The sequence below is a fragment of the Eurosta solidaginis genome, chromosome 5 (genome assembly GCF_040869045.1).
Source record: "Eurosta solidaginis isolate ZX-2024a chromosome 5, ASM4086904v1, whole genome shotgun sequence".
Taxonomy (NCBI): Eukaryota; Metazoa; Arthropoda; class Insecta; order Diptera; family Tephritidae; genus Eurosta; species Eurosta solidaginis.
In genome coordinates, this window is record NC_090323.1 from 107,727,953 (window position 1) to 107,753,302 (window position 25,350).

A 25,350-nucleotide genomic window follows, 5' to 3' on the forward strand; every position below is an offset into this window, starting at 1 on the left:
GATGTCATCTAGATATGCGAATGCGTAAGGTTCCAACTCTGGTCCTATAACGTGATCGAGTGCTCTCTGGAAAGTTGCTGGGGCTGAGTGCAGACCGAACGGCATTACTTTCCATTGATATAGCCCACGTCCGGGTACAGTGAATGCGGTGTATTGTTTGCTGTTTTCTTCCATGGGGATTTGCCAATATCCGTTTTTCAAATCGAGGCTGCTGATAAACCGAGCACTTCTCAATCTATCCAGGATGTGTTGGATACGGGGTAACGGGTATGCGTCTGGTACTGACCTTGCGTTTAGTTGGCGGTAATCTACGCACAGTCTCCACTTACCATTTTTCTTCCTTGCCAAAACTATTGGTGCGCTGTGCGGACTTCTAGAAGGTTCGATGCAACCTTTCTCGATAAGCTCATCGATTTCCTTATTAATAATCTCTTGCATCTTGGGATTCTTCGGGTAATATCTTTGTTTTATGGGGCGGTCGTCTTTCATCACTATCTTGTGCGTGGCCACGTTGGATACACCTGACATTTCCTGGAACATCTGTAATTCTTTGTTGAGAAATTTACTCACCGACTCGTCTGTGTTCGCAACTTTTAGGCTGTTATCTTTGTGACTACTTTCGTTTCTACTTTCGACCATTGTTGTACAAGTGACCGCATCCTCCTCCTGATTGTTTGTGTTCAAGGTTAGAGTTTGTCCTCCGCATCTCATCTCCATGTTCACCTTCGCTAGGTAATCCGTTCCAAGCACCACTTCGTCGACTAGTCCTGGTAGGATTAGCATTTCATTTCGCAGCACTTGGTTACTCATTCTCACTTCTACATCTACCGCTTCTATGATCGTCTTAGGTTTGCCATCTCCCAGTATCACTCGTGTTTCTATCGCCTTGAATATACCTGTCTTCAGCCTTCTTGCCAATGTTCCACTTACAAAGCTTCGCGTCGCCCCTGTGTCGATTGCTGCTACTACCTCTTCGCCATTCACCGTAATATTCGCCAAGATCCGGCCCTTTGTATGTCTTAACGTGTTTAGTTTTCCCGAGGTTGCGTTTGGGGAGACCCCACTCCTCGGTGCCAATGAGGTCTCTGGCCGTTTCCCTGCGTTCGTCTACAACAATTTCGTGTGGGTGTGCCTACTTTTCCGCATGTCCAGCAGAATTCGATGCGAGGGCTACGGCAACCGTATGCGACATGGCCGCCTCCTCCGCATCGTCTACACGCCGTGTTTGTATCGATGTATCTTGGTGCCGGGTCTGATTTCTGGGATGGTTGTTTCTCTGTCTGCTGTTCCCGCTCCTCTGCCTGTATATATTGGTAACGTTCTTCTGGGCGCCTTGGTACAAATGGTCTTGCCGTTGGTCGCATCGGATCTCTGTCAGGGGTAATATTTTCATAATCTTCTACCAAACTTACCAATTCTTCCAGGCTGCTGACCTCGCCTCTTTTAACATACAGCTGGATTTCTCTGCGGGAGTTCCTGTATATGCGGTTTAGCTTTTGGTCTTCGGTGTAGGCGGCATGTCGCATCAGCCCTTGTAGTGCTAGCACATAATCCTTAAACTTCTCTCCTGGTCTTTGCATGCGTGCCCGTATCTCGTCGTCCAACTGTTCAAAATATCTGGAGCTGAGGAAAAATTTTAGGAAATCTTTTTTGAATGAGTCCCACTCTTTCCAACTCCGATTATTATTTCGGTACCAAACCAACGCTTTGTCTTTGAGTAGCTCCGGCAATGCTCGTGGTATCGAGTTGACGTTTATTTCGTATCCTTCTGCCAGTTCTTCCACGCGTTCTATGAACCCTAGAGGATCCTTGCCCCCGTCGTATTTTAAACCCCATTTTCTTACCCGGTCCATAGTGGTTGCGTATGTGCCTGGCTGTTGCATCGCATATAGTGGTGGTTGTGGGACCTCGTGTTGGATGGGTGCGCCGGTTGTATTCTCGTCATCCGTTCTCGTAGCGCTTGGAGATGTCGAACGACTACTTGCCTGTGGTTTGTTTAGATTAGATGTCGTCCTTGCATGTTGTAGAGCTAGTTCTGTAAGCCGATCACGCCATTTCTCGTTGTCCTTTTCTGCCTGTACGAACGCCGCCAATCGCTTCCTTAGTTCGTCTACCGTTCCCGTATCATCCAGCTCGAACTCCGAGTGGTAACTTACCAGCTCCTCTCGGGTCAGATAATATACCCATGATACCTTTACCATTTTCTTATTTGCGTATCTTTCCTTGTTAGTTTGTCTGCTTAGCCTTCGTTGCTTTGCCTTCCGTATATCCTTGTTACCTTCCTTTATGTAAAGCCTTGATGATTTCCTTGATTTTATTTAAGCCTGCTCGGGCGCCATATGTGACGGACTAATTCCTGCTGAGGTATGCCCAGTCCGTCCAGGGTTCCTATATTTGGTGGGGGAACCTATTCCGATGAAAATAAATAGACGAAGGAGTTCTGAAAACGTTATAAAGTTTATTAAAAAAAAGGATCGATATCCTTAAGGGCTACTCCTATTCTTTGTCCCTGTCTAAATAAGAGTAGCTGAGGTAGAACCCCTCTGCTAGCTCTCCGTCCCTGTCTAAATAAGAGTAGCTGAGGTAGAACCCCTCTGCTAGCTCTCCGTCAGTTGGAGTAGAAACCTCCTACTGAATATAAAATAATTCACGAAATGAAGTAGAAACCTTCAGGTCGTGTTGGTCAGTGGTAGAAGCCCACTGACTCGTATGCCTATCTCCTAGCTTCTGATCTTACAAGTTAATTTGCCGCCCTTATATACTATTTTGTACGCCGGTGGACAGTTATTTCCTAAAAACAATTCATTGTAATAATTCCTTAGTTATAAAGTTATGTAGGACTGCACGCAGGCAGTCAGTAATTTTACAATAACAATTATAAAAGTTGGAAATGCAAAAATCGAATTCTAGTTAACGGTACTTTCGCTGTATTCTATTGGTACATACATACGCTTACATGCTAGCATGCGTTTTCCCTCTTTCCATTATCATACATATGGTGGTACATCGGTATATATACCTATATGCATATTTTCGATCATGTATGGTGATCCGCTATCCCGGCATTTCATATCCCAATTTTAGGGAGCCCTAATATACATAGCGAACAATGTGCCAAATCTCGTACGTACGCTTGTTGTATGCCTGCCGTGTTTTCCAGTCTTTGGTTTACCTATCGAATTCGATCATATGTGTTTATGCGTATGTTCGCTGTCACTTGGTTTTGATGGTGCGTTGGCCTCGTTTGATGCTTTCGGCTTCTGCTTAGGGCGTGCGTTGGTGTGTCGTATGCTTGTACGTAAGTATGTAGAGAAAAGTCCCAATTAGTAGCAGCGCTTAGTTTGGCGACTTTTACTGCTGATCTTTGTTTATCTAAATTGTTATGTATGTTGTATTTGTGGCTGAGTGCATTGGATGCGCAAAGGGTTGGTTGACCGGCATAATTTTATGTTTTTGTGCATTTCCATTTTCCTTCCAAATGTTTTAGTGTATGTTAGGGTGACCTATATTTGAAACTTATGTGGGCGAAAAATGTAAATATTGTGCTTGCGTGCAAAAGTGCGCAAGTCTGGTTTATCCTTCAAATTAGTAAATAATAATTCAATATGCGACCGCATGTATTTGTTTTGACGTGTAATTCATAAAGGTATAATTCATGTCATAAAAATGTATAAATGTTAAATTCAGAGTTAAATTCAATTCTTGTATAACATGTATGTAAGAAAAAATGAAAAAATAGGTATATGTTGTGAGGGTACAAAAACCCTTGGTTTTGGGGTCCTCACACGTCATATTCGGTTGGGGGAAATTTATTCCATCGTCATCGATTGCGGGATCAGGTTCGTTATTCCTGTGCGGTAAATTGCTGTCTCCATTTAGGAGAGCAGAGAAGTGTTCCATCCATAATCTAGATACTCTCTGGGCATCAGTTACAATGTCGCCGTTTTCGTACTTACAATAAGTTGCCCCGGGACTTAAAACCTTCCGTCTGTCGCCGAATTGGTAAAATTTTCTGGCGTTATTCCTGGTGGCTTGCAGCTCAAGCTAATCGCACTCACGCCTTTTTGCATCTGCTTTTTTCTTCCTCAAAAAGCGTTTCGCTTCCCTTTTCAAATCGAGATAGCGTTCACACACTCCTCTTGTCGCACTCGCTTTTAACGTTGCACTATAGGCAGCATCTTTTCTTTCAATTGCAACGCGGCATTCTTCATCGTACCAGTTTTTTTTCCGGTCGCCGGTATCCAATGTTTTCCTCGGTGGCAGTAAGAAGTGATTTGGAGATAAGCTCCCACTGCTCCTGCATTCCATCAGGTTGAGTTGCGCTCTCAGTCTGTTGTGATTGCAGCCTTTCAACGTCTAGTTTTCCTTGTGTTTTTTGTTCCTTGGTTTTAGGCATGCAGAGGCGGGTGCGCATTTTGGCTGCGACGATCGTGCGCACATCTAAAACACTGGAGGCATGCCGTCCGTCTATCACAACGTGGTCGATTTGATTGCGAGTATTTCGATCGGGTGACAGCCATGTAGCTTTATGTATCTTTTTATGTATGAACCTCGTGCTGGATATGACCATGTTTCGAGCTCCCGCAAAATCAATCAGCCTCAGTCCATTAGGAAAAGTTTCATTGTGTAGGCTGAACTATCCGACTGCGGGGCCAAAAACACCTTCTTTGCCCACCCTGACGTTAAAGTCGCCAAGAATGACTTTTATATCATGATGGGCGCAGTGCTCGTATGTGCGTTCTAATCGTTCATAAAAAGCGTCTTTCACCTCATCATCTTTCTCCCCTGTCGGTGCATGGGCGTAGATGGATGATGTATTAAAAAATGTTGCTTTTATTCGGATAGTGGCGAGACGCTTGTTCACAGGCGTGAACGCGAATTTTTGGAGACAAAGTCTTTGTCCCACCACGTATCCGATGCCGAAACTGCGCTTATTGGTATGGCCACTCCAATAGATGTCACAATTTTTAATCTTCTTTCTTTCTTGCTTCGTCCAACGCATTTCTGGGATGGCGGTGATGCCAGATTTTGTTTTGACGAGGACATCAACCGGACGGGCATCTGCACCAATCCCATTTAGGGAGCGGACGTTCCAGGTGCATGCCCTCAAATCATTTTCCGTCAAACGTTTGCCATATTCGTCATCAGTAAAGGGTTACCTTTTAATCCGAGTCTTGTCTTTCACTTTCATTGGAGTGTGGTTTAACGTATTGGGTCCCAAGCCCAGCGCGCAACCCACTCAGCGGCGATGAAAATATTATTTACACGTATAAGCGAGCCGCTTGATCATATGATGATGCCCCTCCTTTCGACTTTGCATCTGATTTAAATTATGCTCTGGATTTCGGTTCAATGTCGATTTCATGTGACGATATCTCAAGTGGTATTACTAATTTAAAGCAATCGGTCAAGACAGATTCTGATGGTCTCTCAAGTGCCTTGATTAAAGGTTGTCCGGCCTTAGTTTTGCCTCTTGAGATCCTGTTTAATATGTCACTTCAGTGCGGGGAGATTATTGATGCTTGGAAACTTGCATCGCTAACTCCTATCTACAAATCTGGAAATAAGAATGATGTCTGTAACTACAGACCTATATCAAAGCTCACTACTGTTTCGAAGTTATTTGAATGTGTTGTAAAAGACAAGGTGTACTTTTCAGTGAAGAGCCTAATTTGTGCCAAGGAGCATGGTTTTGTTGCGGGACGTTCGACGGTCATCAATCTAGTGGAGTTTAGTGAGTATTATATATCTGCTTTTGCATCTGGATACCAGGTGGATTGTATTTATACTGACTTCTCCAAAGTCTTCGATAAGGTATCAAATGAGATCCTTATTCATAAACTTTCCTGTCTTGGTTTTCACTCAAATTTTCTGCAGTGGCTAAAATCTTATAACAGATGGTGTATTGTCTGCATTGATGGTGTATCATACGATCCATAACTTGCAACTTCCGGCGTTCCGCATGGCAGTATTTTTGGATCCTTGCTCTTTGTCCTGTTCATCAACGACATCAACACTTGCTTTTCGTATGCTAGGTTTCTCTTGTACGCTGATGATCTTAAAGTTTTTTCCATTATAAAGTCTTCGCGTGATATGTTCGAACTTCATTGTGAAATTAATAATCTCTATTCCTGGTGCGTTAGATCGCACCTTTCTTTAAATATTAATAAATGCTTTCACGTAACCTACTCTAAATTGCGCTTTAAGTTTAATAGTTCATATACCATTGATAACAAACCACTGCACACTGTTGATAAAATCAAGGACCTTGGTGTGGTTTATGATACCAAATTTTCTTTCAACAGCCATGTAAACTTTATCATAGCCAAATCGTATGCAATGCTTGGTTTTATTCGGCGTAATAGTGCAGAGTTCTCTGACCCGTATACACTCAAATTGCTCTACAATTCATTTGTACGATCTCATCTCGAGTATGCCACTATCATTTGGCGACCGTTCCAACAGTTTGCAATTAACAGGATTGAGAGAGTTCAAAAAGTTTTTCTTAAATACTGTCTGCGGTCACTTAGATTTACTAGCCCTCTTCCCTCATATAATGCACGTTTACTTCTTTTAAATCTCAAAACTTTAGAAGCGAGAAGGTCTATTCTTTCTTTGACCTTTTTATATTGCATCATCCATGGGGATACAGATTGTGCTGCTCTTCTTGAGAAAATTTATTTTAATGTTCCAAGAAGAGAACTTAGAAACGTTTACCCTTTTTATGGCATTAATAGTAGAACTAATTATGCGAGAAATGCCCGAATTACCCGCGCTATGAGTGAATTTAATAAGATCTCATATTTTGTCGAACTTGATTTCTCTTTGTCGAAGAACGCTTTTATTAATTTATTAAAGTGTGTTTTTTAGTTATCAATTCTTTTATATTAGTCTGTAAGTGCTAGTTTTTCACTGACTTGTTAACTTTTTGTATTTCTTAATTGTAGTCTGTTTTTTAATTGTATGAAAATTGTTAGTAGTCTGTAATAATTTTGTTAATAATATGCTGTATAGTTTTTTCATTGGTATTCTGTAAGAACATGTGTTCATGGACTTAATAAATAAATGGTAAATGGTAAATAAATCGGTGTTCAAAGCTTTCATGCCAGCCGATTGTCACTCCTAACAGCTCGGTCGATTTCAGGCGTACTTTTCATCGTATAAAGTTCAGGAGACACGTTGTACAAATGTGCAAGCTAAAGATATTTGCGATGACTTCAAATAGGTACCTTAATACTGTTAAAAAAGTATATAAAGAGATTGATTTTCCCGAAAGTTTTGTACGCTTACATAAGTTTTTCTCACCAGAATCGGAAAGCTCGGAAAATTTTAATTTGGACACCATATTTGAGATATACCATTCTTAGAGTTTGGCGGCCACCGTGGTGTGATGGTAGCGTGCTCCGCCTACCACACCGTATGCCCTGGGTTCGCACCCAGGACAAAGCAACATCAAAATTTTAGAAATAAGGTTTTTAAATTAGAAGAAAATTTTTCTAAGCGGGGTCGCCCCTCGGCAGTGTTTGGCAAGCGCTCCGGGTGTATTTCTGCCATGACAAGCTCTCAGTGAAAACTTATCTGCCTTGCAGATGCCGTTCGGAGTCGGCATAAAAAATGTAGGTCCCGTCCGGCCAATGTAGGGAAAATCAAGAGGAGCACGACGCAAATTGGAAGAGAAGCTCGGCCTTAGATCTCTTCGGAGGTTATCGCGCATTACATTTTTTTTTTATTCTTAGAGTTCAATATCAACTAATCGATCAAATTAATAAATATAAAACAAAGAATATGTGGAGATACATGGCGTATACGTAATTTTTTTGTTTGAACACTTCATACAAAATCCAACTTCGATTTTAAAAATCGAATAATCGTAGAGTGGCGATTATTCGGATAATGAAATCAGATATTCGAATAGTGAAATTCGAGTAATAATCATACAAAAATCTTAAATCGAATACTCGATTATTTAATCGAATTAATCGTATATTTTTAGCACTGGCTACGTTATGCTATGCGAATGGACGAAAAAGCTCCGGCCAAGAAAGAATTTCCATCGACCCTACCATTTGTGGCTGCGTCAAAATTCAATTTCTCATGTTCATAGGTTTTAAGGCAAAAGCAAACCTCGCCACAACGCGCAAGATGTTGCGTTTGTAAATATTAATGAACTTCAGATTTAGCAGTTGAAACTTATTTTAGCTTGCCCATTAACATAAAAAAATTTCGCCAAGCACTGTTACAAACATTCTTAATATACACGAAAAATACTTGCTAACATAATTTGTCTCATACTCATTGTTAAAATGCAGATTTTAGTTGTGAAAAATGGTAGAAAAGTACCAACGAGTGGGAAAAGATTATCCTTGCAAAGTCTGCAAGCACTCATTGCAAACACACATGTAAGTTCATCTGTCAGCGCACGATGCTGCATCAAAAATCGTTTGTTAAGGGTGATTTCGGAAGAGGCAGGTGGAGGTGCTCTCAATTGGCATCAGTTAGCTTGACGTGTTACGAAGCAGCTAAAATCGGTTAGGCCATGTATTTATCTGTGCATTTAAATATTTAAATTAAGCTTCGAAATAAATTATAGTTATTCACCCCTATTCTGCATTTCGATTACGTTCCCGTTCTACGCTCCGCTTTAATCGAAGTTGGGTATTCTGCATTACGGCGGAATCGTAACGAGAAGAGGAAGAGCAAATGATTTTTCGAAATCAGCTGTTTGTGCGGAATGTGTGAAAATTGGAACAAAATAAATTAAAGAAAATTTGTAAAAAAACACTTAAAAACCTTTATATTTTGTTATCCACGCCTTTTTGTACAAAAAAAAACAAAAGCAATGGAATATATTGCCGCGGTGTCATATTTTTTTGGGTGAAGTGCTTTCATAATTGTGCTTCATTAATTGTGTGTTTTTGTCGTTCTTTTGGACAATTCCCTGCCGTGGCCACCAAGTTTTGTTAAAACGGATTCCTGCACGAATATAGTTGACATTTTCTGAATTTTATGGATACTAATTTCATTGCACTGGCCTAAAATACGTTATGAAGATTTATTTATTCTTTCCGCAAGGATTGTTTACGTTTTCGCTTCACCTTCCTCTACTCCGGCAGCTTGCTTTGGCATATAACTGGACCCAACGAACAGACACAAATTATAGCTGTCTATTATAATGGAATCTATAGCCGCGGCATTATTTGTGGAGTAGGAAAGCAACGCATACGAAAATGGCCAGGCGAGAATGGAAAGGCAAATACTGCGCGATTTGTGTAATCCATTTGATATGAGTGACGAATTGTAAGAAATTGAACTTAAAAGTGGTAAAGTTTAATGACTTATTTTCTTATTTGGGTTCAAAAAAAACTTTCGACTTAATAAGGGTGCTTTCAAGTATGTGTTAGATACTTTTTCGGGGCAAATACGTCCAAGGACTTCGACATCGACATGTTGTTTTTGACCTGGAAACATATAAAAAACAATCATCGTGAAGCCTTTTACGTTTCTTAACAAGTTTTACTTACATTTTTGTTAAAATTCTGTTATAAATTAATAAAAAGGAAATAGTTTTCCGTTAACAAATTTGCAACTTAGAAAAACGGAACTACAATTGAAATGCAGAATAAACAAAATCGAACGATTCGAAGTTGGATCGAAAGAGATTGGAACACAGAATACCAAAATTGCCAAATCGAAAAAATTCCAATCCAAGTCCAAATGCAGAATAGGGCTGATTGTTTTTTTTTTAATCTGATATGTGTTAACTTACTTACTTAACTGGCGCTTGACCGTTTAAACGGTTATGGCCGTCCAAAAAGGCGCGCCTGTCGCTTCGCCGCTGTGCCAATTGGTCACACCAAAGGAGTTTTAATCGTTTTCCACCTGGTCCTTCCAGCGGAGTGGGGCTGCCCTCTTCCTCTGCTTCCATAGGCGGGTTACGATAAAAGCACTTTCTTAGCCGAAGCGTCGTCTTTCATTCGCATAACATGGCCTAGCCAGCTAGCCGCTGCATTTTAATTCGCTGGACTATGTTGATGTCTGCTTAAAGCTCGTAGAGCTCATCATTAAATCTTCTTCGGTACTCGCCATCGCCAAACTGTAGAGGTCCATAAATCTTTCGAAGAACTTTTCTCTCCAACAGTCCCAGAGCCGATTCATCTAATGTTGTCATGATCCATGCTTTTCCACCATATAGCAGGACGGGTGCGATAAGTGACTTGTAGAGCATGATTTTCGTTTGCCAAAATATAACTTTACTTGTCACTTGCCTACCTAGTCTTAAGTAGCATTTATTAGCAAGAGTGATTCTTCGCTGGATTTCAGAGCTGATGTTGTTGTTAATGTTAATACTGGTTCCCAAATAAACGAAGTCTTTTACTATTTCGAAATTATGGCTGCCAACAGTAGCGTGATGGCCAAGGCGCATATGCGCTGATTCTTTGCTCGATGAAATCAGGTACTTCGCTTTGTCTTCATTCACCATCTAACCCATCTTTAGCGCTTCTTTTTGCAGATGGGGTAAGCAGAACTATCGCCTGAGGAGTTCAGGTCGGTTATAGCAATTTCATCAGCATATGCCAGAAAATGTACGCGTTTATAGAATATTGTTCCAGAGCGGTTAAATTCTGTAGCTAGTATAATTTCTCCAGCATCAAATTAAAGAAATCGCATGATAGGGATAACACTGTCTGAAACCAGGTTTAGTTTAGAATGGATCGACGAGGACCTTCCCAATTCTGACTGAGCTGATGGTGTTGCCCAACGTCATTTTGCACAGTCGTAAAAGTTTTGCGGCTTTAAAAACGACGAAGAGGTGATGTGTGTTCATTCTTTTTCCGCGGGATTTTTCCAAGATTTGGCGCATTATGAAAATCTGGTCAATGGTAGATTTATCAGGTCTGAACCGCGCTGAATAGGTCCAATCAGTCAATTCGCGGTGGGTTTCAATCTTTCACACAATACACTTGAGAGGACCTTATATGCGATATTAAGAAGGCTGATCCCGCTATAGTTACTGCAATTTGCAGTATCCAACCGTCGGGAATGCAGTCGTCCGACCGTATTCTGCAAACAAGCTGATGCATGCGTCTTACCAACTCCTTGCCGCCGTATTTATATAACTCCGCAGGCAGTCCATCAGCGCCCGCGCCATTGTTGCTTTTTAATCTGGTTATTGCTATTCTAACTTCGTCATATTCGGTTGGGGGAAATTTATTCCATCGTCATCGATTGCGGGATCAGATTCGTTATTCCTGTGCGGTAAATCGCTGTCTCCATTTAGGAGAGCAGAGAAGTGTTCCCTCCATAATCTAGATACTCTCTGGGCATCAGTTACAATGTCGCCGTTTTTGTACTTACAATAAGTTGCCCCGGGACTTAAAACCTTCCGTCTGTCGCCGAATTGGTAAAATTTTCTGGCGTTATTCCTGGTGGCTTGCAGCTCAAGCTGCTCGCACTCACGCCTTTTTGCATCTCCTTTTTTCTTCCTCAAAAAGCGTTTCGCTTCCCTTTTCAAATCGAGATAGCGTTCACACACTCCTTTTGTCGCACTCGCTTTTAACGTTGCACTATAATCAGCATCTTTTCTTTCAATTGCAACGCGGCATTCTTCATCGTACCAGTTGTTTTTCCGGTCGCCGGTATCCAATGTTTTCCTCGGCGGCAGTACGAAGTGCTTTGGAGATAAGCTCCCACTGCTCCTGCATTCCATCGGGTTGAGTTGTGCTCTCAGTCTGTTGTGATTGCAGCCTTTCAACGTCTAGTTTTCCTTGTGTTTTTTGTTCCTTGGTTTTAGCCATGCAGAGGCGGGTGCGCATTTTGGCTGCGACGATCGTGCGCACATCTAAAACACTGGAGGCATGCCGTCCGTCTATCACAACGTGGTCGATCTGATTGCGAGTATTTCGACCGGGTGACATCCATGTAGCTGTATGTATCTTTTTATGTATGAACCTCGTGCTGGATATGACCATGTTTCGAGCTCCCGCAAAATCAATCAGCCTCAGTCCATTAGGAAAAGTTTCATTGTGTAGGCTGAACTATCCGACTGCGGGGCCAAAAACACTTTCTTTGCCCACCCTGACGTTAAAGTCGCCAAGAATGACTTTTATATCATGATGGGCGCAGTGCACGTATGTGCGTTCTAATCGTTCATAAAAAGCGTCTTTCACCTCATCATCTTTCTCCCCTGTCGCTGCATGGGCGTAGATGGATGATGTATTAAAAAATGTTGCTTTTATTCGGATAGTGGCGAGACGCTTGTTCACAGGCGTGAACGCGAATTTTTGGAGACAAAGTCTTTCTCCCACCACGTATCCGATGCCGAAACTGCGCTTATTGGTATGGCCACTCCAATAGATGTCACAATTTTTAATCTTCTTTCTTTCTTGCTTCGTCCAACGCATTTCTGGGATGGCGGTGATGCCAGATTTTGTTTTGACGAGGACATCAACCGGACGGGCATCTGCACCAATCCCATTTAGGGAGCGGAAGTTCCAGGTGCATGCCCTCAAATCATTTTCCGTCAAACGTTTGCCATATTCGTCATCAGTAAAGGGTTACCTTTTAATCCGAGTCTTGTCTTTCACTTTCATTGGAGTGTGGTTTAACGTATTGGGTCCCAAGCCCAGCGCGCTACCCACTCAGCAGCGATGAAAATATTATTTACACGTATAAGCGAGCCGCTTGATCCAAGGCAGACGTCCGCTTGCAGCCGCACCTCTTGGTGGAAAGACGCTGCCGACGGAAGATCCCCCAGTTAGCCCTTAAACCGAGTATGTCAGAGTGACCTAGCCAGGTTGTCGCCTTCTCACATTACCTCACCACAGTGGCTACCCAGAGAGGCCGCAAGCGACCGGAAGTACTGAGCTGCTTTAACTACATGCAAAAGAATCGCTCTGGCCATTCCCAGGTGAATGGCGGTCAGAAGCTTTCACCACTTTCGTAGACTTTTACACTCGGCTCCACCCTCCCCTGTTAACACTTACACATATTAGAATAACTTAGTTCTTCTGAATTCAACCTTTTACAACATTTCTCATATATCGCATACATAAAATACTCCTACAGAAAAATATAAATATCCTTGATCTAAGGCGCGATAAGCTCCGAAGATATTAAGGGGGCGAGATTCTCTGTCTATTATAGGAACTGCAAAAAAATATATTAAGGGACAAATTTATTATTTCTGTGATTATCTATCGCATGTCTTCAAGCGGTCCCTGTTGTTGTTGCTGTTGTAGCGATAAGGACACTGCTCGAAGGCCTTGGGGAGTGTTATCGATGTTGATGGTCATTTGTCGGATGCAGATCCGGTACCAAGCACGACCTTCTCGGGAACGATTTGATAGAGCACATGCGACCTTCAAGGCCATACCGCCCTCCCACCCGCTAGATCCATGAGGACCTCGGGGTCGCGATATTCTCTGCTGTTAATGAAACAGGATTCGCTAAAGATAGGTGAGGTTGACAATTGGGTTTGGAGAAGCTGTGTATATATTGCGTTGGCAACCGGAAAGGGTTGCGCTACACAACTCCTTGAATCTATTTGGTATTTTAGTAGCCTCTTACGCCAGGCATACCTACCGCGGGTATATTCTAACCCCCTAACCCGCTGGGGGTCAACCTGTCCCTGCCCACCTTCGTCATCCCCGAAAAATGGAAAATGGCAAGAGCCCTGCAGTCAAACCAACTAGTTGTATACTAGAAGAATACTAGTTTGCCAAAAATCTCAACTAGTATGAGTTCTGTCTTTTTCCATATTACCAACTGGTATTTTTAATACGGCGATTTCCTACGAAATATCAACTGCCAGCCTCTGCATCAGCAGCATACCAATTGACAAACTAGTCATTATATACACCAACATCATACCAGATGACATACTAGTCAGCATACCCATCAGACTCATACCAATTAACATACTAGTCAGCCTTTGCGCCATCATTATACCAGATGGTATACTAGTTATTATATACACCAATATCATACCAACTGACATACTAGTCAGTAGACTGGGTTGGTCCCCATACAAAACAAAAGTTGCTAATGTCCGCCCTAAATTTGAAGATTATGTTGAGAGGGTCTCGGAAAATTCGTTGTAACTTGGTTATTTGAAGACCGATTTTTAAAATTGATATGTCATTATTTTGGTCTTGAGAAGCTCCACATTTCCGTTTAATGTCCTTTTAAGCTATGAAGTCGTTTTCACATGATTAGGTCAGCTGTATTTCGATAGATCAAAAAAAAATTAAAAATTTTTTTTCCGAAACCCTCTCAACATAACCTTCAAATTTAGGGGCGAGCATTAGCAACTTTTTTTTCGACCCAGTCTACTAGTCAGTGTATTCAACATCAACATACCAGTTGGCATACTACTCAGTCTACTATTTAATATACTAGTCTCAGTTGGGTTGAAAAATTACTTGAAAAGTGATAAATTAGCTCAAATTTATGTTATTCATTATATTTCATATTGTTACGAATATTAGCAAAACTAAGGGGTGCTGCTATCTCTAAGCCGATGCTAAGCAATAATTCAATCATTATGTATCTACATAAACGAATCAATAATTGCGTTTACACATACGTACATATACGAACAGCGGAGAAGCAATGCGCACATGCATATATCTTATCCGAGTTGTCACAAGAGAGGGCAATAATTTGTGCAAGTATTACTCAAATGAGAAATTATACATCTGTAGTTGTAGCTGAGAAATTTATAACTAACTAAGTAAAATTCTGGAAGCGCCTAGAAGATGCCACGAGGAAATCACAGAGTATAAAAGCATCAGCGGTAGAGGCGCTATGGGCAGTTTCGATTAAGACGCTATCTAGCGAACAATAGCAGTATTATTTTGAATAGTAGAGTTTCATTTGAGCTATCAAGCAAGCTAGTTGCAAAGTATAAGTGTTATTGCGAAGTACTGTAATAAATGCCATTTTTCCATTATTCAACATTGGAGTTATTTATTCAACAGTTTAGTGATTCGAACTTAGCAGAAGGGCAAATAAGACGATTTGCAAGTAAATTCGTTACAATATATATAAAAGGTATGTATATATATACATATGTATTAGGGCGGGTCGATTTAAAAATCGTTCATTGCTCTGTGAAAATCGTATTTTCGGGATCAAAATAAGAAACTTTGCCTAAGGAACCATACCTCTAAAACGAATTCTGATGTCCCCCAATTTGGGTCGAACTTTTGGGTAGGGGCAAATTTTTAAAAATCTCACTTTGACCCATTTAGAGTGCTCCAATCGAGTCCAAATGTATGACCGACCCCCACTAACTTTGGAGGCCCGACCCACCGATGCCAGCGGCACACCCCCTGGAACCCCCCCTGGGGGTTCACCATACAAACATTTCAAAAAATCGCCGGTTTTCCACTTTACATGAAAAAATCAGCGAAATGCCTATGTTTTTTTCTTTTTGGAGTTTATTTTTCTCTTTTGAAATTTTTTTAGTCAGAACATATGTAAATGAAAAAATGAATTTAACTTAGTAATAGAAAAGAAATTAAAAAAAATTATTAGAAATTAGCGTTTTTACAACCCTTTTGAAACCAAGGCATCACTGTGATGCATTTGCATGTCGTAAACATATTTGTGTGGGTTTTTTGTTCAACCGTTTTAAAAAATGAAGGTGCTTGTGTTGTTTTTTTTAAGCCACCACAAGACAGAGTAGGTAGGTCTCGTAGACCATATATAACGCAACAGTTTTTGTGAATGCATTAAGTCGTTGTGAAGAACTCAAAGTGTGAAGTGCTAATTTCAGATACAAAAATATTAAAAAAAAATAATAAGTGAAGTGACCATTCCATATCAAAAAGTTTACAATGAATCCACCATCCTCTACACCGCCAGATAAAGCAACTGCATCAACAACTATCGAAAACCCAATGAGTCATATACCCAAGCATGATGTTACTGTTTTTGGTGTGTCTACTGATTTAACTGATCTTAATTTACCAACCCATCTGGATATCTTGAGATATTATTTTTACTTAAGCGAACGTGCTAAAACAGAACAAAAAAGTTTTCCCATAAATCATTCACTATTCAAGTACAAGATAAGTTGATTGGAATTTGGGAAAAACTTAGTATGGAAATAATGCTGAAAAAAGTGTATTTAATAAATTGAATAAATTGCTTGACAAGTATCAAGAGCAAATCAAGAGAAGAAACAACACCCAACAATTTACAGAGTATGTAAAATCTCTGGAAACAATTTTTTACATTGGAACATGTAAATGCGATTTGAAGGCAGCTCCATGTGCATGCGGCTGGGTTCCTGAACGCCTCAAAGAGTTCATGCACGATGAACATAATCAGAGAAGACTAACAATGGATGCATTTATGATGGAAACTGAAGAGCAAGGAGCAACGTCTATGTCATCAATGCCAACATACCAAGATCCCGATGATTCCACATACGCACCGCCATCGGTTCAAGAAGATATGGATAGAAGCACAAGTTCACAACACAGAGAGATATGATTGTTTTAACTTTGCCTTGATATGTGACAGATTTGGTGTGCCTGACAGAGTAGCATCAGCATTAGGAACCGCTCTTTTGCAAGATTTTAAAATTAAAGATAAGCATGGGAAACCTCTCATCATGGATAAATCGAAAGTTCGCAGAGAAAAAGAGAAATGCAGACAAGAAGTGCTTCGCAAACGGTTAGATGATACAAATTTGTTAGCGTTTTCATTCGATGGGAAATATCATACTAGGATGGTAAAAGAACCTCATCTTGTTATTTTGAGAGAACCCAATTCTGAATTGATTGGTTACGTAAGACTGGAACATGAAACCGCTGAATACAAAACAACCAAATTAAATGGTTTTTTCAACGATAAAAATATATCACTGGATGCATTAATTGGAATATGCACTGACGGTGAGCCAACAAACACTGGCCCACACGGTGGAATTATACGACGATTCGAATTGCTGTTAAAAAGACCATTGCATTGGTTCGTTTGCCTTCTACACTTCAACGAACTTCCGTTTCGGCATTTGTTTGAAGCTTTGGATAAATCAACCAGCACTGGATCAAGATCGGCAACCGGAAAACTGAGCCGCCAAATCGAAACTTGTGAAACTCTTCCGGTAAGTTATTGCTATCACTCATTTATTATAAATGTCAACCATTTTTAATTATTTTTTTATTATATATTTTCAGGTGGTGGACGGCTTCCAGAAAATTGAGTTGCAAAATATGCCCCCTGCTCCAGAAAAAATTTAATTTTCCACCGATTCGAAGTACTTATACGACATGGCCCATGCAATTTCTAGCGGCGTGGTTCCGGTGGATCTGGCTAACATCAAACCAGGAAAATTGTACATTTTCGGTGGCTTACCAAGGCCGCTAGAGTATTGCGATTATATGTGACAACGGAAAATCCAGATGCAAATTTAAGAATTCTGGTTGAATTTATAATTAAATGTTATGTGCCAATGTACTTCAATATCAAGTATTACAGCTCTGTCGTGTACGGCAGTGCATTATTTTTCAAGTTCATTGGTTGGTCACGATTTCTAGAACCTCGTTTACGCAAAATTGTCAATCAAGTAATTAAAGATAATTCATATTATGCGCATTCGGAAAATATCTTGTTGTCAATGTTGTTTGATTATGGCAGAGAAAAGCGCGACTGTGCCATCAAGAAAATTCTACGCTATCGAACCGATGTTGACGAGCCAATGGAACTTAGAGTTTATAAAAAACCAGATATAAACTTTAATTGCACAAGTTATATGGAAATGATCAACTTGAATGATATAAATATCGTATTTGAACCACCATTCACGCGAAGCATTCCGTACGATACATTGAAAGAATATTTAAATCAAGATGATCCACCGTTTAATGATCCAAAAATTCCATCACACATACAAGGAACGGAACGACATGTTCAATTGCTAGCTAGCGTTTCCAAACGGGTTATACCGGAAAATGTAGAGGCTGTTATGGCGACGACATTAGAGATCCGTGCGAAATTGCCCAGACTTGAAAGTAAAAAAGATTTCAAACAATAATTTTTTTTAGTTTCTTTTCTATAACTCACTTAAATTAATTTTTTCATTTACATATGTTCTGACTAAATAAATTTCTTAAGAGAAAAAATAGATATTATTATAAATAAATAATAAATATTATTATAAATAAATAAATAAAAATAAAGAAAAAACATAGCCATTTAGCTGATTTCTTCATGTAAAGTGCAAAACCGGCGATTTTTTGAAATGTTTGTATGGTGAACCCCCAGGGGGTTCCAGGGGGTGTGCCACTGGCATCGGTGGGTCGGGCCTCCAAAGTTAGTGGGGGTCGGTCATACATTTGGACTCGATTGGAGCACTCTAAATTGGTCAAAGTGGGATTTTTCAAAATTTGCCCCTACCCAAAAGTTCGACCCTAATTGGGGGACATCAGAATTCGTTCTAGAGGTATGGTTCCTTCGGCAAAGTTTCTTATTTTGATCCCTAGAATATGATTTTCACAGAGCAATGAGCGATTTTTTTGCCTCCCCACAAATCGACCCGGCCTAATATGTATATAACTTTAAAATTTATCACTTCAATACATTATACTTTGGAATAAATTTTAATAAAAATACGTACATATATATGAAAACTAAAAAGTAACGGAATAACACACGAACGTGACGCAATCTCAAGACGCAGGGCTAAGTTTATGGGTTCACCATGGCCAGAATATTCCCACATTAAATCCCTCAAGCCAAGAGAACTGCTAGGGTTCATCATGGAAGTCGGATGGGATGAAGTGCTGACCAAAGCTCGCAGTGCAATCCTCAATAAATTATCTATCTATCTAACGGAGAAGGGACGAACCAGTAGTGGTTGAGTGTGTAAAAACACGCCAAGCTGCACTAGTGCAGTCCTGTTATGAGTGCTAATGGAGTTCAGAATGGTGGTAGTGATATGCACTTTACGGAAGTCATGCTTATGGCTGGATGACCGAACAATTTCATTTAATTGAGGGAATCATAACGGCTTTAAGGGTTTTCGTTACTGACTAAAGGGGTAATATCGGTAGATACTGGCTGGGTTTCCGGTCTTTTTCTGTTATTCTGGAAAGACATAGGCTTTTAACGACAAGTGGAAAAATATCCTAGGCTACTGATGCCCTCATGGCGAAGGTGTTTTGGCATCGGTATAGGTCTTCCGTCTGGGACTATTGATATTGGAGGCTTGGCCTTTTCAATAACTTCTTTAACCCCTATTGAGGTAACGGTGAGAGTTGACTCTTCATGCTTGTTTTTATGTGCCCGTTGATTTGGACGATATCTAGCATTGTCACCTGAAGTATGCATTGCAAATAGGCTACAGAAAGCACTCGCGCACTTCCTCGAGCCGACAGACGAAATTCTAGTCAAATGAATTATTTAAATACTAACTAGTATTAATAACACCACAAAATTATAGCCAATGAACCATTCTAAAACTGACCAGTATGATGAACGCCACACAATTCTAGTCAATTAACTACTCATACACTAACTAGTATTAATAACACCACAAAATTATAGCCAATGAACCATTCTAAAACTGACCAGTATGATGAACGCCACACAATTCTAGTCAATTAACTACTCATACACTAACTAGTATGAATAACACCACAAAATTAGTCAATGAACTATTCAAAAGCTGACTAGTATGAATAAACCCACAAAATTCTAGTCAATGAACTAGAATGTTTGCTGACTACTTTGGCTTTTGACTGCAGGGAGTTGTTCCGCTATTAAATCCTGGGAAACCAGCAAACATAGGAGAACGTAATCGGAAGATATCTCTCCTATCTCCAGTAGCCAAGACACTTGAAGCCATTCTGCTTCCCTATTTCACTGCAAACATGCGTCTTGCCAATCATCAGAATGGCTTTCGAAAACTACATAGCACTACCACCGCGCTAAACGCCATTAACACGCAAATAAATTGCGGATTAAATCAAAAACGAACACACCACAGGACTGTACTCGTTGCGCTAGACCTATCAAAAGCTTTTGATACGGTCAACCACGGCACGTTACTGCAAGAGTTGGAAGGGATCTGCCTTCCTCCAAGTCTCAAAAGGTGAACCGCAAATTATCTGTCTGGTCGGCAAGCATCAGCGCAATTCAGAAACATAACATCTAAACCCAGAAGAATTAAATAAGGGGTACAACAGGATGGTGTCTTATTCCGGCTTTTGTTTAACTTCTACATATCGGTGAAGGTACCACCAAAAGGTGTCACTATCGTTTCCTACGCCGATGACTGCACAATAATGGTCACAGGCCCACATATCGATGAGCTTTTTAATAAAATAAGCAGCTATCTCCCTGATCTCTCCAGTTTTTCGCCTCACGAAACCTGACATTGTCTACGACCAAATCATCGGCGACCTTATTTACAACATGGACACGGCAAATGTAGACCGCGATATGCTCACCAAGCCTAAAGGTTACTCACTGGAAGAAAATACAGGCCTGCCAAAACACTGCCTTCAGAACCGCTGCGGGCTGTCTTCTTATGTCTCCAGAACACCACCTACATAATGAGGCGTAGTACTCCCCAATAGGGAGAGAAATGAAATGCTGAACAAACAGCTTCTGTTGAATACCCAGAAACCTGGGCATCCCAGCAGGCATCTGATGTACGGCAGCTGAGAGCACAGCCGTATGGAGCAAAGAAGCACAAGCAGGTCGTCGGTGATATCCACAAACGGGCGTCGGATCTCTTTGCCAGGAATTGCCCGCCGAATCCAGCCCTTAAAGAAAAATACCCAGAGCTCGCAGAAGAATAACGCACTCTCTCTAGGGAAAAGCGCGTCACTCTAGCTCAACTTCGGTCTGGGTACTGTAACAGGTGAACTCTTACTTATCCAGAATGAGCCCCGACATATAAAATGTATGTCCTGCTTGCAATGTGTTCCCACATGACACCAACCATCTCTTCAATTGTAATGTGGAACCAACTCCTCTAACACCCCTCTCCCTATGGTCTACCCCTTTTGAAACTGTAAGTTTCCTTGGACTCCCTTTAGAGGATATTGCTCAAAAGTTGTGATCGGTCGAGCCTTTGGATTCCATTAAAAAAATGGCTGTCAAATTGCAATGGTATTACGGACATTGGGATTACATTGGGATCCAAAGCAGGACCAGTTCCCCTTTAAAGTTAATTTGAAAAGTAAGCAGAAAATTACAAAGTGAAATGTTCTGTCGCAAATTGCCCAAATATTCGAGCATTGGATTGGCTGTCACCGATTACTGTGGTTGCAAAATTATACATGCAAAAGTTTTGGATGCAAAAATCTGGATGGGACGAACAATACTCAGATGACCTAAATAATGAAAGGAAGCTGCTTATTGCACGGCCGCCGTGGTATGATGGTAGCGTGCTTCGCCACCACACCGAAGATCCTGGGTGCACTCCCCGGGGAAAGCAACATAAATATTTTAGAAACAAGTTTTTTCAATTAGAAGACAAAATTTCTAAGCGGGATCGCTCCTCGGCAGTGTCTGGCAAGTACTCCGAGTGTATTTCCGGCATGAAAAGTTTCTCAATGAAAATTCATCTGCCTTGCAGATGCCGTTCGGAGTCGGCATTAAAAAAGTAGGTCCCGTCCCGCCCATTTGTAGGAAACCCTAAAAAGCGCACACGCAAATTGGAGCAGAAGCTCTGCCTAAAATCTGTTCGGAGCTTATCGCGCTTTACATTTTTTTTTTAAATTTAAGCTGTTTACTTAAACTGTTGGTATGCTAGAAGAAGTGCGTATTTCACGTTGAATAGGAACTTTCATCAAATCTGAGGTAGAAATTCACGGATTCGTGCGTATGCTGTAGTGGTGAATGTAAAAATTGAAGATTCCGTGAAGCTTTTAACAGCGAAAACAAAAGTAAATCCACCCTGTGCTGCTCATCTACTAGTAAAATTATTGAATAAGGCTTCACAATCATCACACAGGTCACACGGTGTATGCCTGGAGCGATTCAACAATTACCCTGGGGTGGATTGAAAACCCCATAAACAAGGATAAATTCATAAGAAATCGCGCAGAAGAAATTAAAAACCTCCTACGACAACCAACTTGGGAATACGTAAACACCAAAGATAATCCCGCTGATATTGCGTCACGAGGTATTTGATCTTACAAATTATTAAATTTGTAAATTTGGTGGAACGGACCAGAATGGCTCTCATCAACAGAAAAGCTTGAGTTAACAACAACAAACGAGCCTAAAGCAGCAATGTAGTATATCTTAAATTTCATTTTGCTTACATTACATTAAATTCATTTATACATACATTGTGCCGTGTGCCATTGCCCAAAATAAAGAGTGCAATCAACTACAACCCAATAAGTATGTATGCATTTCTATATGCATGATTCATATTTGTTTACGTTTGTCAATCAGTTGCATTTCCCAGCGAACTGAGTACATACGTATATATGTATATGAATATATTGTAACGAATTTTGGGGAATCCTGGTTGTTATGCACCTTCTGCTAATGTTCGTATCGCTGAACTGTCGAATAAATTACTTCAATATTCAGTATTGCAAAATGGTATTTATTAGAATACTTTGGAAGTAGTACAATTATGCTTAAATATCACGTACTTCACAACTAATAGCGTGTTTAAATCAAACTGATTAGTCATTCCTCAGCTTGCGCTGCTTTTATACTGTCTGTTTCCTCGTCCGCATATTACTCCTAAGGTCTAGACGTTTCACCTTCTAGAACTGTTGTATCGCATACTTGGTTAGTTAGCTATATGCGTGTGTATGTGTGAGTAAGAATTTTGACTGATGACTACATGTGTGTGTGTGAGATATCTCTTCACTTCGAGCTGCTAGTTATGTGTGTGCATGTACATAAGTTTGACTGCTTACTGTATTTGTTGTTGTGATTATTTACTAACAGCATAGTGATGCTAATATTCGTCGCAATACGGATCTAAGTAGTTCCTTGGCTTGTATACTGATCCTATATGCATAGTTTTCTGACCTGCATATATGAATATATGCACGTTTAATTTGTAAGTATTAGTGTAAATAGGTATTCTAGTATATAGGAATTATTTGTATAAAAATAATCAAATTGTCAAATAAAAAGTCAATTCTGTTCGACAGCAAAAGCGAACACCACAAATAGTATTTTTTAATTATTACATAGCTATCCTGCCAGCTTGCTTTGATAAAAAGCAAACTGCTATTCCTGAAGCAGGCTGCTAAAATCCTAGCAGCAGTATTAAAAACAAAAAAATGGCCTATTAAAGAATATCCTGAATCGATCCTGCTATGATCCTGACGTCAACCACAAGCTATGATCCTGACGTCAATCAACAGTTGTTTCTGGTTGTCAAGGATACTGTGATGCACATTTAACAACATCTGAAGAGTTTTTGGATAGAAAGATAGGCATGGTGAAAACCCAACAGATACAATTTGGGATTGGGGGTTCAAACCCCTCCCATGGGCTTACAACGACTGAATTTTTTTCATAAAAAGTGGTAGATGGAAGAGTGCATTTGTTGACTTATATCCAATAAATATGGTTTCGTCGGTGCTGCCTTAATTCGATGGTAAACTGAGAATTTGCATTACTTTTTTGGATGCTCATGATATCATTGAACAAATCCAAGATAGTCATGAAGCAATAGCAATACCCAGATTCACAAACAGCGGTACTGAGGTTACAGGTAAACCAAATTCGGTACTGCAACGCGGTAGTTTCCGTGGAAGATACCGAAATAACAGCTACGGAGGATGTCAAAGTAGAAGACTTAGACTACAGCCCCGATAGAACAATAATTTTAAACAAAACAATTCCTGTGGGAGTAGACAAAATAACAATTCTCAAAACAGCAGTAGAAACTTTTATTAAACAACACTCGTAATTTACGTACAACCAGCAAACGCCGCTTCAACAGTAAACAAAATAAAAGTGCATGTGCTTAATCTTCTTCTAATTAGTTACATATCCATTATAAAAAATATGCAAATTGATAGTACATAGCTGGAAAGGAAAATAACGTAGCGTACGCAGTATCGCGAATCAATATTAAATATCATAAAGAAATGCCAGTGGAAGCATGCAAAATACTAAAAGTTACCACAACGTCAGAAACTAGAAAACTAACCAGTTAGGTTAGGTTGAATTGGCCGGTCCATGAGGACCTCACATAGACTGAATGAGTCCATAGTGTTAACAGAAGTTTGTTTTAACAACCAAACTGAAAATCGCTATCAAAAACCAGGACCTATGTTATAAAATAACTCCGTACTCTTGGCAAATACTAGAAGCTTCCTAGGACTTAAGCCACTTGCTGCTTCTAGATCCGACAGCTGTATCACTCCTAATAGCTGTAGTCTTAGCCTGGCAAGCGCAGGACATGAGCACAGAACGTGCTGGATCGTTTCCTCCTCCAACCCGCACGTCCTACATCTGCTATCACTGACCAAGCCTAATTTGAAGGCATGTGACGCAAGAAGGCAGTGTTTAGTAAGAATACCCGTCATGAGTCTACCGTCCTCTCTTTTTAATGATAGAAGCAACTTTGTTAGTGTGAGGTTGTAAGACCTACACATAATCTTCGACACTTTACATCCCTGCGCTTAAACCCACGCCTTTCCCGCTTGGTGGATCACGTGCACCGCTCGCCTTCGCTTAATCTCGCCCAGTCTAATTGGGACGTCTGCGGAGTAAGCTTCAAGGGATGCGCCCTTTTAAGCTAGTTCATTCGGTTTTTCAGATAGGGAATCAGGTAGTCTGTTCGTCTTGCGATTGATGACGCTATACTACTATGGCCGTATGGTCGGCGCTCGAGCTGCTCCGAGGCACCGAGCCTGGTTGCAGTTGTTAACACTATGTTCTTTGCTACCAGCTCTACATGTGGAATTTGCAGAATGGCATACAGTGCAGCCGTCGGGGTTGTTTTCAGGGCTCCCGTAATGCTAAGCGTTGATAGTCTGCATACCCCCTCTAATTTTTTGAGGTAGGTTGTTTTTTGTGTGGCGTGCCCCTTTCCATTGATTTCGTGGCCTCGTACAATCCCCATTGTGATGTAATCTTCCTGCAATTTAACATGCAGCCGATCCATCTGGTTAAGGCTGGATGTACTTTAATGTAATTAAGACCATCCATAATCGCCCATTTAGAAACATTATTGAAAGCCCCGGTAATGTCTAAGAATACTCCTGGAGCATATTCATTATATTCCAGGGCTTTCTCTATGCTTATTACCACCCTATGCAATGCGGTGTCTACCGATTTGCCTTTGGTGTACGCACGCTCTGTTGTAGAGAGCAGCTTTTCATCCAAGTTGGACTTTAA

At 40.6% G+C, this 25,350-nt stretch overlaps 1 protein-coding gene across 4 annotated transcripts in view; it reads right to left on the reverse strand.

Annotated features, from left to right (window-relative positions):
* Ltn1 (E3 ubiquitin-protein ligase listerin) overlaps positions 1–25,350 on the reverse strand; it is a 1,386,601-nt gene that overhangs the window by 432,678 nt on the left and 928,573 nt on the right. The window contains exon 17 of one of the 4 annotated variants that reach the window (XM_067791511.1): positions 17,875–18,016. The exons of the other annotated variants lie outside the window; for them this stretch is intronic. Coding sequence (XP_067647612.1) covers positions 17,990–18,016 — 27 coding nt within the window. The 3' untranslated portion in view covers positions 17,875–17,989. Of the gene's footprint in view, positions 1–17,874; positions 18,017–25,350 lie in introns of those variants that run through there. 4 annotated transcript variants of the gene reach the window in all.